General features: G+C 52.7%; 1 protein-coding gene across 4 annotated transcripts in view; it reads left to right on the top strand.

The window, feature by feature from the left end:
* The first annotated feature begins 883 nt into the window (after positions 1 to 883).
* MPP2 (membrane palmitoylated protein 2) overlaps positions 884 to 19,081 on the top strand; it is a 29,134-nt gene continuing 10,936 nt past the window's right edge. For 2 of the 4 annotated variants that reach the window (XM_037809887.1, XM_037809883.1), the window contains exons 1-3: positions 885 to 1,173; positions 3,634 to 3,697; positions 8,552 to 8,670. In XM_037809887.1, coding sequence (XP_037665815.1) covers positions 3,667 to 3,697; positions 8,552 to 8,670 — 150 coding nt within the window. In that variant the 5' untranslated portion in view covers positions 885 to 1,173; positions 3,634 to 3,666. Of the gene's footprint in view, positions 1,174 to 3,633; positions 3,698 to 8,551; positions 8,671 to 19,081 lie in introns of those variants that run through there. The other 2 variants (XM_037809886.1, XM_037809885.1) reach the window with 2 other exon arrangements.

The following is a 19,081-nucleotide window of genomic DNA, read 5'->3' as shown; positions in this document are numbered from 1 at the left end:
CTGAAAGTCGAGGGTTGGGGGCAGTGTGCTCCAGCAAGCCTCCTTGGTGGGAGACCCAAAGCCTGCAATTCCAGTCCCCACCATCTGGGGACATTAATTAACCTTCTCCTCTCTCTGTAAAGGCCCAGGGCATCTAAACAACAGGGCTTCGAACAGTTAGACACTTGGCACAGCTGGGTGGCTTTTCCCTCTCCCAACGCCGGAACCTATACCTCTGAACTCCAGCCAGCTCCTGGGACCCGGGTACCTATTTTCAGAATGGATCCCAGATAAAACCCATTTCTGAGATTCTCAAAAGTGTTTCAAGACAGTCCATTTCTCCCCTTGGGAGCCCAGTTAGTAATGAAGAGAGATAACACTCCTCCCCGCCTCCCCCATGACCCTAAACGTTTGGCGCGCTGAACGAAGCTGGTCCCAGATCCACGCAGAGAGCCTCCGGCACTCTGTATCTTTCACCAGCAGGTTTGGGGTGGAGCCGGAGGAGGGGCGAAGGCGGGCAAGTGGGTTTAACCCTTTGTTTACTTCTTGAAAGAGGACGCCAGGAAGGGTAGCGAGTTGCTGTACTTCTTTCTGTATTCCGATGGCAGGGGCACGGACCAGCGCCCCGTTCAGGCCTAAATAGGGTCTTAAACCCCACCATCGTGAAGACGTTTCCCCCTTTTTTGCAAATTCTTTTTCCTAGAGGGTCTAGGATCAAGATATTAAACCATTCGAGTCCTTAAAAGCTGCCTCTGAGCCTTTTGCTTCTAGGGTGTCTTTCTGAAGCCTTCCCTTGCCCTTTCCCAATTGGTAGGTTGGATAATGAGGAAAGAGGCACACTTGGAACGGGGAAGGGGCGGAGTAATCGAGCTGGTCCCATTCGACGCTGCGTTCACCATCGCCCTTTTAAGGAATCCCTGGGCGCCGAGGGACACGAGTGGGTACCAGTCCCAGTTCGTGCTTTCCCAAACCGTCACCTCCCCGCGCGTCCACCAGCTGGTCAGAAAGACCACTTCCCCCGGGTGGTCCCTCGACATCTGTATCCGCCCCCTCCTCTCCCCTGGCCGTCTCCGCCCCCTGGCTTCGAGGACGTCTCGCCGCTTTAAGAGCCGGCTGGGCGATTGACAGCGGGATCAACGCCGAGCGCCGGGCAGCGCTTGAGCCGCCGCGAGCTAAGGGCTTCCCCAGGCGCAGGTAGGCGCCCCCGGCCCCTGGGCCAGCACCCACTCCAGAGCCCTCGCCTCCTTTTCGGCCTGGCACGGAGCTCGGGGCCATATTCCTTGGGTTCAACCTCTCGGAGCCCCCATCTCCTTCTCCACCGCCTGGGCCCTCTTTCTGGGGTGCCTGAAGGGAAAGACCAAGCCCCGCAGTCCAATGACGCTGGCCCCGGCCCCCGGGATGGGGGCTGCAAAGTGACATCAGGCACTGAGGTGGTGAGCTGCGGAGGGTCCGGGTATCCGCGCGGCCTCTCCTGGGGCTGTGCGGTTTCGGGGGGACTTCGGAGCCCGGCATTACGTAAGAACTGCGCTGTTAGAGCTTCCAGAGGGGGAAACGCCGGACAGAGGCCAAATGCCTGAACCTTACCTGGGAAGGGGTGCCGCGAAGGGGGCGCGCTGCCTTTTCCACCTCCCAGGCTGTAGGGGGTAGGGTGGGTAGGGGTCGGGGGCCAGGATTAGGGCCTGAGCTGGGAGGGGATCGGCGCCAGAAGCGAGGGCCAGGGTCAGAAAGTTGGGTCAACTAAAGGTGGGGGGGACGAAGACAGGGGGGCGGCCATTCGGTGACCTCATCCCCTAGTCTCCCGCGGGCGCTCAGGCAGAGAGCCTTCTTTGAGGGCTCGCAACACGCCCCCCCTCCCCCCAGGTCCTAGCGCCGAGCGGGTTAGGTCAGGGCTCGAGGACCAGAGGCGACCTGATTGTCTGCTCGGCCTTCAGTCCCCCGCCCCATCATCTGGCCCACAATTCTGTCCAGTTCTCCCCACGGCCCGTTGGTCCCCAAAGCGCCTTTGTCAGTCCTTTCTCCCTCACACCTCTTTGTATGTGAATAGATGGAGGGGTGGGTGGGAGGTTGGAGGAAACCGCCCCCTTTCAGGGCTGGCCCGCATCTCTTGGGATGCTCTGGGTGATGTAGAGCTTGGAGGGAGGGGTGCTCAAGCTTTTGGAAGCCCCAGTGTGGGTTCCCAGTATGCCTGGGCCCCAGAACTTGGCCCGGAGCCAGACTGGCTTGCCTGGCACTGCTGTTCTCCGGTGGGCACTGCTCAGGCCCCGCCCCCTCGGAGCCTAGTCTGGGGGCGGGGCAGAGCGAGCTGATGCCGTGGGAACCGGCTCCCCAGGGAGAAAACCGAGTCAGCCTGGGCAAGACTTCACGGGGCAAGGATTCCATAGAGAATCTTCCGTGCCTCTCCCCAGCCCCCACCCTCTAGGGAAGGAGGACATCTGGAGTCCCCTCTGACCCTGCTGGTGCCTCTGTCTGAGGGAGCATGGTTGGCAGGAGAAGGCCCCAGGTTCCAAGTCATCAGGACCTGGGGCAGAAAGGAAGGGATCCCTTCTCCCTGCTATCTAGGAACAGGGACAGCAGGGGTTGGCATGGGGTGGGTGGGGCACTGGCTGGCACAGCCTGGGTGCTATCCTGCTAGGGGGTGCCCTTCCTCTCCCTGAAAGCTCCTTTCTTCCATGTCCTCGGGGGCAGAGCCAGGAGGAAGGGGAGTTTTTCCCTGAACCTTTGTGGTTTCTCCCAACTGAGCTCAGGTGAACAGCTCAGGCCTGGATGGGGGGTGGGAGCAGAGAGTCAGGTGGTGGTTCCTCTGGGAAGAATCCTTTGGTTATTTGTGTGGGGGGAGGGTGGGGGGGTGAAATTGAGATTTCACCCCCCTCAGTGCCCAGCAGGCATTCAGTCCTAAAGTGGGCACTGCCAGTTGCCTCCCCCCACTCTCCCACCTTGCTGTGAGCCACTGCCTCCCACTGTCATGACAACTAGGAAGGATGATGGGTGGTAGGTATCCCCCATGAGAATGGGGGAGCCAAACCCAGCTTGAGGAGGCCCTGGGCTGGGAACTGGGGCTCTAGACTCCGTGCCTGGCTCTGCCCTGAGCCCCCTGCTCTCCTTCTCCTAGCTCTGGGCTAACAAGGGGAAAGAGAGAAAAGGGAAGCCAGAGAGGCCTTGGGGAGGTTGGACAGCATTTCTCCCTGTCAGACAGACCAGTGTTTGTGGAGTAGCCATACTGTGCTGGACTGGGTCCCCAGAGGCCAGTAAAGAGGATGTGGTCCTTGTTCTCAGGGAGCTTACAGGGTAGGGACACTCATCTCTCCTGCTTTTGACTCAAATTCTGAACCCTGGCCTTCCCAGAGATGGGGCAGGCGAGACACTTTTTTATTAAAAAGAGTTTACTGTGGCTCTCTCTGTTAGCTTTGTGGCCTTGGGTAAATCAATTAACCTCTCTGATCCTCAGTCTCCTCTTCTGTGAAATGGGTGTGTAATATCTGCCCTTCCTGTCTCCCAGGACTGTTGGGATGATTGTTGTTATCCAACCCATGGTTTCTGGGCCATTTTCTCTCCTCTTCCCTTGATGGGTGGGGTCCTGATAGAGAGGCCCTTTCTATTCCCTTCCCCCTCCTTTGCCCTTACCCTTTCTTACCCTCCTCTCTCCCCTCTCTCCAGGAGAGACATTGCAAAGTCCTTGCTGACCTCACCATGCCCGTCGCTGCCACCAACTCTGAGTCTGGTAAGAAGGGGTGAGGAGGCCAGCTGATTCCAGTGGTTCAGAGGGAGCCAGGCAAGGGCTTGGGGGTGGGGAGTGGCACTCCTCAGCAGCCCTGCAAAAACAAATAGCCCCCCACTGCTGCTCCACCCAACCATTCAGGCAGCCCCTTTGGCTGTCTCCTCTGTGAGAGGCCCTGCTCTGGAGCAAGGAATGAGACCCACACCTGCCCCAGACAGGGCTGGAGGCACAATACAACTCACCTCCATGGAAGGCAGGAGGATGCCTGCCCTGAGATGATCCACACTATTGCTGGGGGGCCCTGGCATGGGGCCAGCCTGGTCAGAGAAGTGGCCCCCAAGAAGTGGCCTGGGAGCTGGGCCTTGGAGAATGGTTTCGGGGTGGAGGGACTTAAGCAGCACAGCCTCAGCCTGGGAAGTCCACGGTGCAGTGTCCACTAGGTGGAGGTGGGAGACAAAGCCAGAAAGCTGGGGTGGGGTCGGGGTGGGAGGTTGGGGCACCGGAAGCTGCGCTGGAGGGGGAAGAGTCCCAGTCAGGAAGTCTCCTAGTCTTGGTTCTGGTGGATGTTTTAGGGCCAGGGAGAAGGCCACCCAGACTAGCCAGGAGGCCTCGGGAGCCAGTTGCTTAACCTCTCTGAGCCCACTTTTTCTCCTCTGTAAAAGGGGACAATAATGTCAACAGGTTGATACTCAAAGCTTGTAACAGAGGGGAAAGCACATCACCATTAGGGATATTCAGTTATCATGCTGCTGCTGCTGCTGGGTTTTCATTCTGTCATTAACCCCGTGGCCTTGAGCCAGTCACCTTCCTTTTAGAACCTGGGTTTCCCCATCCAAGAGACGAGGTGATGGGACAAGGTCGGTGTTCTTTTATTTGTCCTGGATGTCTTTTGAGAATCTGATGACAGCAATGGGCCCTCATGGAATAGAAATGCTTCTATGTATAAAATCTGCTTTCCACTTTTGGGGGTTCATGGACTCCCTTAGGTACATTCAGGGACCTACCCAAGTTAAGTTCCCTGTGCTGGAGGCTTATTAAGGGCCCTACCAGCAGCCACCTGTTATGGTTTTGCTCTGGTTTATCCGATTCCAACCCCCCAACTCTCCCCCACCCCCATCCCCCCAAGCCTCCACCCCCCACCCCCTTTATCACCTGCTTCCCCGCAGCCCAGCTGTGCCCCTGCCCAGGTGGCTCACTGGGGTTAGAATAACTCCCCCATTCTACCGCTCTGAAAACCTGAACCAGGAGAGTGAGGGCTGCTAGGAGTGATGCCTTTGTCCCCCAGGAAAGGCCTCTTCTCAGGCAGTGTCCCCAGCTTCTGCAGCCTTGTGAGAGCAGCGGGGGTGGTGGAGCTCAGGGCCTTCACTGTCTGTCCAGCCCCTCGGCCCCCGGGTTCTCCCCCTGCTCCTGCCTGCCTGGGCCCCACATAAGCCGTTTAGGGCTTAATTAAACCCATTCCTGAGCCTGTGAATTAAAGGCTCCTCAATCCAGAGCTGCCCAGTAAGCCCATTAATAGTGCCCGGGAGGGGTGTGGGGGGACTTCCCTGTAGTGGGCCGTTTAATGGGGCAGGGCCAAGGAGCAGGGCAGGGAGTGGAGCCCGGGGGTATGGGTGCTGGCCTGCTTCCTCAAAGGACTCCTGGGGCCCCTGAATGTTGTCACCTGGACTGCTTCTGGCCTCGTATATCCACGGGAAGGACTGCAAAGTGCTCCTCTTCCCTTAGGCTGTCCTCCTCCTTACCCCCGCCCCTGAGCTACGTGGCTCCCTGCCTCAGAAACTAACTGTGGGCTCTGGCCCTTGTGGTTTGGTGGGCTTTATGCTTTCCATGGGACTGATGGAGAGAAAGCTGTGTCCCTGCCCTGCAGTCAGGTTCACTCTCTCCCTCCTCTCTTCCTTCCTCAAAAAGTACCCCCCCCCACCCCAAGTGAAGATAGCAAGCCACTTCTCTCACACTTTCCCAAGGGTCAATTTGGCCAGTGTCATTTTGGAGGGAGGGAAATGGTGTGAGCAGATTCCTCTTTCAGAAAGACCCCAAGTCTACTCTGAGTAAAGTGAGGGGGCCCTTCCCATGAGTGTTGGGAGGGTATGTTGTGAGATATGCGGGTGACCACATGGGCTAAGAATTTAGAGATCTTGCAGCCTCACCCTTCTTCCCCCTTCCCCAGACTCCCTCCTTTATTTGAATCAAGTCTGGGATGTGGGGCTGCTTTTAGGTGGAGCTGCCCCTTTAAATCTCTCTCACATCTCCGGGTTAATGTCCTGGTGTGTAATCCCGCCTGCTGCCATGGCAACCAGGGGTGCAAAGTGACCTGGTGCCACTCCTCAGGGAATGGCTGGCTGGTGGCAGCAGCAGCACCCTGGTGGTGGCGTCATAGTTCCTGGGCTCAGAGGAAATGGGGTACTAGGCTGGGGTGACTGCCACCCTCTGCCCACCTTTTACCCCTGCTATGTGAATGAGACTTCAGCTTAACCTTCCCCAGTTCCAAGATGCCTAAGTTCCCCAAGGGGAAGAGCTCATGGGAGATGGGAGCAGGGAAGAAGCTGCTGCTGAATGGAAGGCCAGGGGGGCTGGAGGCACCCTTCTCTGCCCACAATGGTGCCACCACCCTCTGCCTGTCCGGCTGTCCAGTAGGGGGAGAGATTAGGGGCTTGAGGTATTTGCCCCAGGCCACGGTGGTGCCACCACCTCCTGGTGGACAGTATTAAGAATCGTTCTTGGGAGCTTCTTTGGCGCTCCATGAGGAGATCATGGTAAAGGAAACAAGGCCTGGAGGGGGAGCAGAGGTCACGGGGAGGAGGGGGCATGGGGTATATATTAGACTTGGGAATTCAGAAAAGAGGAGGGGCCGGAACAACAGGAGGCCAAATCTCTTTCCCCAGCTCGGATTTCTCGTATCTGGGCTCCGAGAGGAGGGGAGGATCTCTGGGCACTGCGCCAGTCCTCAGGCAGCAGCGTGCATATCCCTCTCCGCCCCCTCCCCGCCCCCCACCTTCTCCTAGCCTCCTCTTCCCCACCCTACTGGTACTAAAACGTGGGGGATCTGGCCAACCGGAGGACGAGGACTTTCCTACAGCCTCCCTCGCATCCCTTCTACCGCCCCCTCCCCACCCGTCAGCGCCAATCTGGGCTCTGACCAATCAGCGAGGCGGTCAGGGAGGCTGAGCCTTGCTATTGGCTGATTTTGCGGAGGGCGCTCCGTGAGCTCCTCCTCCTCCAGCGCTGCCCACCTCTGGCTGGGAAGGCGGCAGACCGCGGCGGAGGCTACTCAGGGAGCCCCTGGGCCAGGGGCGGGAGGCAGCCATGGCGGGCAGCCCAGGCAGCGGGGCCTCCTTGGAGGGTGTTATCTCTGGGCTCCTCTGAGGAAGCAGAGCTCCGGCGGGAAGGTAGGGAAAAGGCGGGGCTGGGAGGCTGGGGGGAAGCTGGCCCCTTGGCCTACCCTCCTCCCGTGGGGTTTGGGGCATCTGTAGCCTGTGCCCTAGGAGCAGGCTCTCGGGAGACTGAGGGGTCTGGGGGCATGACCTTCCAGGAGAACTGACCTGGGCAGAGGCCACAAACTCCGCTGACTCAGGCCACCCCCCAGGACTGTCAGGGAGGGCAGTCTGTGTTTGAGGGTGACTCCAGGATACGGGAGCAGAGTTTCTGCTTGGGCTTCTTGTGGAATCCTCTAAGGTCTTTGCTGGTCCCTGAACAATGCTGAGCCCCTGGCCTGCAAAAGCTGTCTGGGGGGCAGACTTGAATGTTTCTGGAGAAGGCAGGGAGGAGGTGAGGGAAGACGGTGAGAATCCAGGAGCCCCTGGCTATCTCTGCCAGCTCCAGTTTCCAGGCCCCTTCCTCCACATCCGCTTGCCCTTCTCCACAGCTTGGGTGTTGTTATGCAGATGCACGCGTGGGTGGCAGGGTGGCATGGTAATGATAGCCCCTGCCCATCTCTGCCCCCAGCTGGTACACTCTGCTTCTCCTTTCATTCTCCTGGAACCTGTCACGGCCTGGAGCCCCCACCTCTGCCAGTGGGTGGCTGCTGCTGTGGCCCAGCTTCAGGTGTTCTCCTGGCTCTGGTTGTATCCCATCCCAGGCTGAGGGTTTTCTGATCCCTGGGCTGACTTGGTCTGACCTCTGCCCATGGGTGCCCACAGCCACCCTGGACTCCAGGGTGCCTGTTTCTCCAGCTCCTGCTAGTGTTCTAGTTTTCAGCTTTGGCTTCCAATCATTCGTCTTATTTTCTCCATGGTTAGAGATCATTGTCTGTTAAAGCTGAAGGGCCTGTAGACACCATCTAGTCCAACCCACCCATTTCACAGGAGGGGAAGACTGAGGCCTGTAAGGGACAGTGACTTGTGCATTCACATTGAGCAAGTGGTGCAGCTGGGACTGGGTGCTCCATTATGGAAAGGCATGGCTGCCTGCTTGACTCTGGCCCTGCCCTCGGGGACATGCTCCAAGCACTGTGTTTCCTATCCCTAAGCCCACCAGGTACAGGTGGCTGAGTCCTGGGGCTTCAACCCACCCAGAGATTGAGTGTTCTCTGGCTCTGGGCAGAACCTGGCACCTGGGAGCTGCTTCCCTTTCTCCCCTATCCCACTGCAGTATCCACTTCCTGCTGCCTGGAGCCTCCCCCCACCTTCCCGGGCGGCATTACCTATGGTGGAGAGAAGAGGCCAGTGGAACTGCCCCTTAGTGTTCCTGCCTCAGAGAGGGGCATTCAAGGGCCTGAGGCGCCCACGCTTGGCAGAGAGAAAGTGCTGCTGGGGAGGGTCTGTATTCTTGGGGAGAGGAGCCAGAGTGTGTGGTGTGTTTAGGTTTCCTGTCTGCTGTGCTCACCTGGCACCTGTGTGTTTCACTGCTCCCTCCTTCCCCCAGCCATGCAGCAAGTCCTGGACAACCTGGGATCCCTCCCCAGTGCCACGGGGGCTGCGGAGCTGGACCTGATCTTCCTCCGAGGCATTATGGAAAGTCCCATAGTAAGATCCCTGGCCAAGGTACAGAGCTCTAGAGGGGTGGGCACAAGGGCTGTGCCTGGGGAGGGACAGTGGGTGGTGGGTATTAGTCACAGGGTGCCTTGGGGATGGGGCACATGACACAGGAGACCCCTCCAAGTATGTGTGTGTGTGTGTGTGTGTATAAGCATCCATGCACAGGTGATGAATCTGAGGGACTGCAGGTAGAGGGGGCTGCCCCACTCCTGGATGGTGAGTGTGTGGACGTGCCCATGTGGATGCTGTGATTGGAAGGGGTGAACGTTGCTGTGTGTTGGAATCTTCAGAGTTGTTTCTGCTCATCCCTCTGTCTTTGGGCCTTGTCTGCAGACCTCTTTTTAAGGTCACCTGCCATGTATCAGAGGAGAGGCACGCTAAAAGTAAAAATCATAAAACAATTTGGTAATGGCAGTGATAGAGCCAGATGCCTTAGACATTTGGGGAGCATAAAGGACAGGTGCCTCCCCAGCCTGGGGTGGACAGGAAGGCTTGCTGGAGGAAGGGCCACTGAGCCAAGTCTTGAAGAATGAGGAGGGGAGGGCGTTCCAGGCCACAAGAAGAGCTGCAGCAGAAACACAAAGGTGAGAGGGAGCTGGAAGTATGCTGAGTGTGAGCCTAGAGCCTCTGGTGTGAGTCGGGAAGCTGTGGAGATGTTGGCACTTGGTGGGGGACACGCTGGGCATCATCCTGTGAAGTTCACGCAGCCTCTAGTGAGTTTTGAGCGAAGGTGTAATGACAGGTTAGCGCTGTAGGAACATCCCTTTGGCAGCTACATGGAGGGTGGCTGGAGGGTAGCACCTGGAGTTGGAGACAGTTGGGGTCTGGGTGGTGGGAGTCCTGGATTCTGAGTCCTGACCTGGAGCTCTGGTAATGGCAAAACAGGAGGAAAGAAATGTTTAGGATGTAAATTGGTGTTAGGGTGTGGAAGCAGCAGAGAGGGTAGCAGGCACCTGGGATTCTGCCCCGGGGCAGTGGGAGGCTGGTGCTGCACAGGCCTGGGAGGGGGTGGCGGGGAAGGACATCTTCTCTCTGGAGGAGGAGGAGAGGGGGTGTGAGGGTGGTGCTGATGGCTATGTTGGAGGCAAGAATGGCTCGGGTTTCTCAGTGAAGGTGGGGCCATTGCTGGGAGTTGGGTTTGACTTGAAGGGGAGGAGGGAAGGAGCTGACCAAAGCCGAGGGAGAGGAACAGGGCTGTCCGTATCAGGAGACTGATTTCCTGGGGTGGGGGTGACTCAGTCCAGAGACACAGAGAAAGGAGGGGTGGCTTTGGTCCAGGGCTTGTGCTGCGCAGGGGTATGGGAGCCTGGGATGCAGGGGCGTAGGGTGAAGGGGGCTGGTGAGAGCAGCTCAGGGCATCACCCCTGGAGCCCAGACTGGGAAGGGAGGGAAGAGGGACCAGGAGAAGACAGAGGCAGGGGGGAAATGGAAAGAAGGCCTGGGGGCTGTCCGAGGTCCCAGAGTTTTTTGGTGGGGTGGCGTGGGTAGCCGGAAGAGGAGACTGAGGTCAGACAGAGGGATGGAGGAGGTGGGAGGTGAGGTGAAAGATTTCTGAGGAGCAGGTCTGGGGTATCACACCACAGCCCAAGGTGTGGCTGCAGTGGATAGGGAGGTCACGGGTTTTCAAAATGGTCCAGGGGTGGAAGATTTGGGTGTGGGGTGGGGTGTCTACATGGACATTGGAATCTAGGGTTACGGCAGGTGTTGGGGTGGGGAGAAGAGTGAGCAGTCCCCAGGATCTTCAGTGAATGGGGTGTGGTGACGAGGAAGTTGGCAAAGGACAGTGGCCGGGAGGGAGAGGGAGGAGCAGCCTGGTGGTCGGGGCATCCCAGGTTGTCCACAGAGCACCCAGTCACAGAGTGGCCGTGGCCATGTGTGGGGTGTGGAGGGGGCCAGTTCCCACTGGAGGGAGAGCACTGGTGCAGGGGAACGTGGTATCTCCGGGACGCCCCAGGTCGCATTACCATCTGTGAGAGGATTGAAGATCTGGGGAGGTTGTTAGCCAGGGACCATGAAAGGACGGAGAGGGTTAATAGTGGGAGGTTCTGGGGAAGAGAAAATCAAGCTAACTAGAGGAGACTGGGGAAAGGCAGGTTGCTTTTCATTGTGATCAAAGATTATGGTCAGTTACTCAAAGTAGAAACAACGAATTGTGCATTTTTCCAACACAGAGAATGTCCACTCCATGTGGACAGGGATGTCTGTCTGTTCTAGCCCCAGAGCCCAAAACAGGGCCTGGCACATGGAGTCGGTCATGGAAAAGATGTTGACTGAATGAGTACAAGAGTGTAGAAAATAACAGCCTTCTGGGTACCCCTTTCCAATAAGCTGATGCGTGCCATATTTGCTCTTCCTCTTTCTTTTTAAGAAACGAAAAGTGCAGATACAACTAAAGCTCCCCCCTCCTCATTTCCACTGCTCTCCCTCCCCCAGCTAACCACTGACTTGAAGTTGATAGTAGCATTTCCCTGAATGTTTGAGTATCTTGCCTGAGCAGAAAACAATATGCTTGTTTTGCTATTCTTAAAATTTTATTTTAATTTTGGCGTTAATTACATTTACAGGGTTGTGCTCCCATAACCACCATCCATTACCAAAACTTTTTCATCACCTCAAACAGAAACTCTGGGCCCGTTAAGCAATAACTCCCCATTCCCCACCTCCCTTTAATCTGGTAACCTTTAATCTACTTTCTGCCTTTATGAATTTCATATAAATGGAATCATACCATATTTGTCCTTTTGTGTCTGGCTTATTTCACTTGGTATAGTGTTTTCAAGGTTCATCCATGTCACAGTTTGCATCAGAACTTCATACCTTTATATGGCCAAATAATATTCCATTGTACGTATATATCATATTTTGTTTATCCACTCATCTGTTGATGGACAGTTGGGTTGCTTCCACCTTTTGACTTTTGTGAATAATGCTGTGATACACATTGGTGTGCAACTGTTATAATTGTTTTTGAACTTTACATACATGGAATTATGCTGTAAGTTGCTTATGTTTTTGAGATTTCTAGTTAATACAAGAAGTACAGTGTTGATGTTAAGTAGATAGATAGATTGATAGATAGGTTCATTTGAACTGTGGGTGGTATTCCAGTATTTTAATAGAGCTAGTTTTTTTTGCTGGTTCTCCACTGGGAGACAAGTCCATTGTCTCTGATTTTTCTCTGTTAAGAACAGTGGTGCAGCACACATGCTCATACTTGCCTGCTTCTGCACATGTGTGAGAGTTTCTTTGGTTGGACACTTGGCAACAAATTGCTGAGTATGTACATTTTCCTTCTTCGTAAGTATTGCCAAATGGCTCTTTAAAGGTGCTATGCCATTTATCCCTCCAGCGACAAATGAATCCCCGACACTTGATGTTATCAGATTAAAAAAAAAAAAAATCTAATGGGAGTGCATGGCATCTTCCTGTTGTTTCAATTTGGATTTTCTTGATTCCTGATGAGACTGAGCATCTTTTTGGTTTGTTGGTCATTTCAGTTTCTTCTGTGAATTGGCTATTGATATCTTTGCCCATTTTTCTCTTAGGTTGTTTATCTCGTTCTTAATGATTTGTAGGAATTTTAAATATATTCGGACACTAATCTTTTGTGGGTTATATCTTGGTCTAGTCTTTATAAATTTTCCTACTTTATAATTTGTTGAACAGAACAAAGTTTAAAAATATATAGTCATATTTTTTTGTCTTTCCTTATAGTTTGTGCTTTATTTTGATTTTATTTAAGAAACTGTTTCCTAACCTGATACCATAAAGATATTTCCTTATGTTTTCTTCTAACAGCTTTGCAGTTTTGCTTTTCATGTTTAGGTATATAGTCCAACTGGAAGTTATTTTGTACCTGGTGTGTACCATGGTGTGAGGTAGGGATCTAAATTTATCTTTTTCCAAGAGAATTTTGTCTTTTTCTATATAATCTTATCCAATTTAGAGCATCCTTCCTCATTGGCTTGAAATGCTATGTCCGTCATATCCCAAGTTCTTATTTTGAGACTTTCTCCCATCCTCTTCCATTTGCCAGTCTCTGCCCCTATATCACAATCACACAGGTATTAATTACAATGGCTTTATAGTGAGTTTTGTTATTTGGTAGGCAAGAACTCTCTCCTCCTCCTCCTTCTTCTTCAAAATTGTTCTAGCCATTCTTGGTTCTTTACTGTCCCAAATAATTTGACACATTTCACAAGAAACTACATGGTAAATTTGGTTGAAATGGCATTGACTTGAAAGGTTAAGTTAGGGAGAGTTCCCTTTAAACATTGAGTCTTCCATGAGCATAGTTCATCTTTCCACTTAGTTCTTCTTTTATGTCTTCTTCACTCATTCATTCATTGAACAAGTCTTTGCTGAGTGTGTCTTATATGCCAGGCCCTGTGTGCTGAGGAAATGATGGTGAGTGAATTGAGAGCTGGTCCCTGCCCTCCTGGGCTCACAGTCTAGTGGGGGAGACTGACACTAATCAGAGAGGCTAGTGGGTGTGTACATAAACGCAAAGCGAAATGAGTGCTCTCAGGAAAGGAACATGGCTCTGTGAGGGCCTGGATTACAGGAATCCAGCCTTTCCATGATGGATGAACTGAGGTTTGAGAGGTGAGCCGACTCCTCCGGGCCAAGAGTAGCACAGCAGAAGGAATAGTATGTGCGGAGGCCCTGTGGTGGGAGAGGGTCTGGTGGGACCTAACTGGTTCAGATATCTTCTCTGTGGTATGAGTTGTCAGGTACCAGAAGTGGCTCCAGGACACCATTGATATCTGGCTTGAGTATCAGTTAGATTTAGGTCTGGCTGTAGGTAGCAACAAATGCAAAGTAACTGAAACAGAAACCCTTGAAGGTTTATTTTCTCACATAAGAGAAGTCCTGAGGTGGGAAGTCTGGTGGTGGCATAACCCCATACTTTTCTTCAGGGGTCCTGGCTCCTTCTATATTTCTGCTCCATCATCCTTAGGGCATGGCTTCCATCCTCAAGGAGACCCTGTGGTGCTAGAGGCTGCCAGACCATCATGACTACTTCCTGGCAGCTGTTCAGCTGTTGACCCCTTTGAAGAAGGCTTCCTGGAATGGGCAACTAAGGTCACTTGACCACACTTACCTGCAATGGGGGATGGGGAATGTAGAATTTAGGTGGGCCATCCCTGATATTATGTGAGTCCTATTACTAATCAGGAAAGGGGGAGTGGCTGTTGGGTCTCTGCTGCAGCCTAGTTTCAGAATGGTGGTGGGGCCTACTCGAGATCTGTGTCTATGTGGGCTGATGGGGAGTGGGCACAGAAAGGGCAGGGTGCACTCATCTCTGACTCAGCAACTCCTGGGCTTGTCTAGGTAGCCCCCTAAATGCAGATGGTATCTTTGCAGGCGACTCAACCATGCCCTCGTCTCAACATCTGGCAGCAGGCCCACCCCTAATTTTTATGGGGCCTAGTTCAAGAGGACAAATGGAGACCCACAGACCATAGGTCTAAATATTTAAATAAGTCAAACTAAGAAACTATTAAATAAAAATCTTTTCTCTCTTCCTACCTTGATAAGTTCACCTTCTAAAGAACATGGAAAGCCAGGTTTGAAGATAGACTTCTTAGAGTTTTGCAATAGAATTTGGCAGTGCAAGAAGAGCAGGCTTCTGCCCTCCTCATAGCCTGACTCCCCTTCTCTCTCCAGCCCCCCTCTGTCCTGCATCATGAGGGGCCTCATTCATGTGCATGTGGACACCCCAGCCCTCGTGTCCAAGCCCCATCCACCCTCAATAAACAGCCACCCATTCGCTATCTCTCTGGTCTAGGGATGCACATATCAGCAGCACTGTCACCCTCGAGAGGGTGGGAAGAGGCTCATGGCTGTTTGGGCAGGGAATATGGGGTCTTGGCTATCTAGAGAAAAACCTGGAAGGGAGGGAGGGACTCAGGCTCTGGGGGTGGAGGGTAGGTCTGTTTGGCCCCATGTATTCTTGGCACCATGGGGAGAGGTGCAACTGGAGAGGGGTCAGAGTGAGACCTTTTAAATCAGGGCAAGATTGCTTGAGATCCCCACAGGGACATGTACATCAAGTCAAAAAACACATGGGACAAATGATGATCTTCCTGTTGCTAATGTCTACAGCAAAGCCCAGGACTGGGGGAAGAGTGTAGTTGAGTGCACAGGAGTCATTGTGCACATGTGCATGTGTGTGAGTGCACTTGTGTGTGTGCATACCTGTGTGCATGTGAGCGCATATGTGTGCATGAGTGCATGTGTGCCTGCTTCCAAGGGCATGTGGTCTTTGGGTTAGGAAATTCATGTTTTGTAAAAAGACTGCTACAAAAAGACCCAATTTGAGCTCTGCCACATTGCAACCCTTAGATTGGGTAAAGGTCAAAACAGTGGCATTAGATTGAATCTTTGAACCTCAGCCTTGGTACGCTTGCAAAGCTGACTTCAGAGTTGGGTTTATTAGACCACAAAATCTCTGGGTCACTTTAGCTTTTGCTTCTACAGTGAGGTAGCCAGAGAAATAAGAGGGCTTGCAGGCTGGCAGAATCTCAGAATAGTAGGTCCCTTAGCCAGCCCCTTCAAAGCATGACATCCTCGATAGCGTTCCCTCTGGTGACTGTGTCCAACCTGCTTGACTAGCTTTCCAACGATAGGACTGTTGGCTGGCTGCCTCCATCCATCCATCCATCCATTCTCTATTGCATGCTCACCCTATACCAGCCCAGTGCTGGGGCTATGGCAGTGAACTGCCAGATGGTTTGTTCTCCTGATGAGTCCCAAGTCTGTTGCGTTGTATCTTCCTCTCAGGGGCACAGCAGTGTCCCAGTCCTGGGACCTCACAGTAAAGCCTAACTGAGAAGTTACCAATGTGCTGTACCAGACTGTGAGTAGACTCCCTTCACCAGAAATTTTCTTGAGGATAACCTGGTCAGACTTTCCTCCCAAGAAATTCCTAATATGGTTCCAGATGCATAGAACACAGAAGACAGTGGGGGTTCTTTTTCAACTCTGAGACCCCCTGTCTGGCTGTGGACCTATAGAATAGGTTCTGCCAAAGTTTGATGGGCACTTAAGACCAGAAATCTAAGAAGGCCACTCCATACAGCAAAATAGTAGGAGTTTGTTAGGGAACTTGCAAGCTGGGGAGCTGGTCCTGGGCTGCGCAGGATGGTTAGAGTGGCGCTCCATGCCACCCAGGAGGTTACAGAGGGTTATATGGGCAAGAATAAGGAAGGTGCAGAGCCAAGTCAGGATTTGCAAGATCATAAACATGTTTCTTTGAAGTTACTGATATGTAGCAGGAATAGTTTACTAAAAATAGTTATTGTGCTTAGGAATGTACAGGTGCATGTGCTTTAAGATGTACCTACAGGGAGGGGATTTTTGCCGTATCTAGGAATTTATGGCTTTTCTGGTTTATGGCCTCACACCCCCCAGTAAGAGGCTAGTGGGCTAATGGAGGAACCCAATGACTTTTTCCCTCCATCTGATTGTGAAGCAACCAGGAAATAATTCTCCATAAAGACCTGACGGTGCTCAGTAAATATGGTGTGGTAGATTGCAAAGAAAAATGGCCACAAATGTCTCCTATCCCTGTCCACATGACCCTTTGCAGTGTAATGTTGCCATTCTTCCCATCAAAAGGTGGAGTTTGGCTCTCCACTCTTCAATCTGGACTTGACCATGTGATTTGCTTTGGCCAGTGGATCCTACCTCTTCCTACTTCTCACCAAGTTTAATTTCTAACCAAATAGACAGATAAGGCACTTTGATCAAAGATCCAGCTGCAGAAACTTGGTACTCCTGGTGAAGTGGCCCAGAAACCTACAGGAATGGAGTCAAGTTGGAACCGCAGGTGGGATCATGACCCTCCTTCCTTCAGGCTTGTGAGGGAGATGGGCCTGACTCTCCACTGAGGACGTGGCAAACAGTGTGGGAGGGCCAGGCAGGGTGGATCTGGGACCAGGGAGGGACAGGGCCTGAGGGGACAAACCCAGATAACTAAAGGCTCTGGAAGCAAGTCACATCTGATAGGCAGATCTTAAATCCAGGGAGTTGGCTGCTGATGGCAGGTGGCAGCCCTGCCAGGTGGGTAGCGTCTGGGAAAGCTGACATGGATCCAGCAGCAGGTGTTCTGACAGCAGGCAGGGCCAACCAAGGTGGGGAATCCAAGGCAGGTGACATTCAGAAATTCAGGCTAACTATTACTGGTGGGGACATTTGTCAGCTGGGAGGGAGAAGAAGGAACATGGGGTTTGGAGTCAGAAGACTTGTTGGTTGGCTGTGTGGCTCTATATGTCTGTTAATCTCTCTGAGCTTTGGTTATTTCTTTGGAGAAGTGGGGTAATGACGCCTGTCTCTTGGAGTCGTGGTGGGGATGGGTGGAGATCTTGGATGTGGAGGTGTTTTTTGAGCCATAGAGTTGCTATATTGTCATCTTGGCTATTGGACTGGAGTTCACAGGTAGGACTTCTGTCCTGGGGTGAGGTTGGGGTGGGAGAGCTGGCAAAACAAGACATATCTCTAGCCCTGAAAGAACGAGGGTTCAGGGAGGTGACCACAATAGGGGCTCTGACAAGCAGAGTGTCCAGCAGTGGAGAGGCCAGTGTATCAGTGAGCTTTTGCTGCCTAACGAGCCACACCACAATGTAGTGGCCTAAAACAATGTATTATTTCTCTTTATGCTGTATGTTGGTTGCGTGGTTTTTCTTGTCTGGGCTTGTTCACCTGGGGCTAGAGGGGTCTCGGATGGCGTCACTCACATGTCTGGAGTCTCAACTGGGGTGGCCGGGCCTCTCTGTGTGGTCTCCCATCTTCTAGGAGGGTGGTCCAGGCTTTTTCACGTGGTGGTCTCAGCAGCAAGAGAGGGCCAACCCCAAAGCACAAGCACTGTCCACGCCTCTGCTTGCATTACATTTGCTAATGTCCCCTTGGCCCCAGCAAGTCACACAGTGAAGTCTGGCTCCAAGAGTGGAGAGGCTTTTCTTGACGGGAGGAACGGCAGAGTTGCGTCGCGTAGCATTGTTGTGCAGGGTTGGTAGGCATTTGTGGCCTCTCCCTCTCCTTCCTCCATCCTTCCTTCCTTCCTTCTTTTTTCTTTCCTTCCTTCCTGCCTTCTTTCCTTTCCACCTTCCTTCCCTTCTTTCCTTCTCTTTATTTCTTTCCTTCTCTTTTTCTTTCCTTCTTTCTTCCTCTTTCTTCCTCCCTTCCTCCCTCCCTCCCTCCCTCCCTCCCTTCCTTCCTTCCCTCCGTCCCCCCTTCCTTCCTTCCTGCCTTCCTTCCTTCCTCCTTTCCTTCCTCCCTCCCTTCCTTCCTCCCTTCTTTCTTTCTTAGAGCACCCTAGCTTATTCCAGGATCAGGAAAGTTGTCCTCCACCATCAGTGGAGCAGAAGATGCTAAAGCCAAAAATGAGCAACCTCTCTAGGCTCATGTCAGGACACCTGGGCTAGAACTGGCTCCTGTTAACCTGAAGGAGTCCCAGTTAGGGTGCCAAGGTGAGATCCTTGCATATCTGAGTGCCTTTGTTCATTCTTGAAACAGTTCCTGGGGGCCCAGGATCCCCGGCATTGCCCCGAGGTGAAGGGGTAACACAGCAGGGGAGGCCTCTATCCCTCATTCAGGGGCACATGGTCTGTGCTGAGCTAAATGACTGAGGTTCATGGCAGGCTTGGTGGAAGGCCAGCCCTTCCGGGCATGGCGCCGTCCTCCAGCCTCTGCCCAGCTATGGGCGTCAGTTTGAAACGCTGCCTGCCTGGCAGAGGTGGTTGAAGTGACTGGGGGTCCCACGTGGCACCCCCATGTGGGATGCTGTTCCTCTGGCCCTTAGGGGAAGAGAAGGCAGAAAGGAGCTGGGCTTTACTGAGCACCTGCTGTGTACCAGGCACTGTGTACATCTCTCCGAGTCCTCACAGTATCCCTATGAGGGGTCCTTTAAATCTTCCCATCTTATGCACTTCAAACTTTCTATTATGGAAAATTTCAAAAATGTATCCTGAATGCCCATCATCCATCATCCCACTTCAATATTTAACAACATGAACAAACTGTTTCATCTATACCATTATCCATACCCCTTGCTCTTGAATTATTTTGAAACAAATCTCACCCATCATATAATTAACTATAAGTATTTCAGTATTTATGTTTAGAAGATAAACCTTCTTCTTTTTAAAATAATCACACTACTATTATCAGACCTAAAAAATTAAATAATGATTTTCTTATGAATTTTTAATAATGGTATTGGAATATCTGGATGGCCATTTAGAAAGAATGATATCAAAATGGAATGGATTCATTCTTCACACCATATATCAGAAACTCCAAGTGGATCAGAGATCTAGATGTTGAATAAAAACAAAACCATACACATATGAGAAGAAAACCTGTATCTGTGGGTTGGGAAAGCCTTTTTTTTTTTTTTTTTTTAAGGCCACAC

This window comes from Choloepus didactylus, chromosome 18 (assembly GCF_015220235.1).
Source record: "Choloepus didactylus isolate mChoDid1 chromosome 18, mChoDid1.pri, whole genome shotgun sequence".
Lineage (NCBI taxonomy): Eukaryota > Metazoa > Chordata > Mammalia > Pilosa > Megalonychidae > Choloepus > Choloepus didactylus.
Note: the sequence above shows the minus strand (reverse complement) of the source record. Positions and strands in the feature narration are given on the sequence as shown.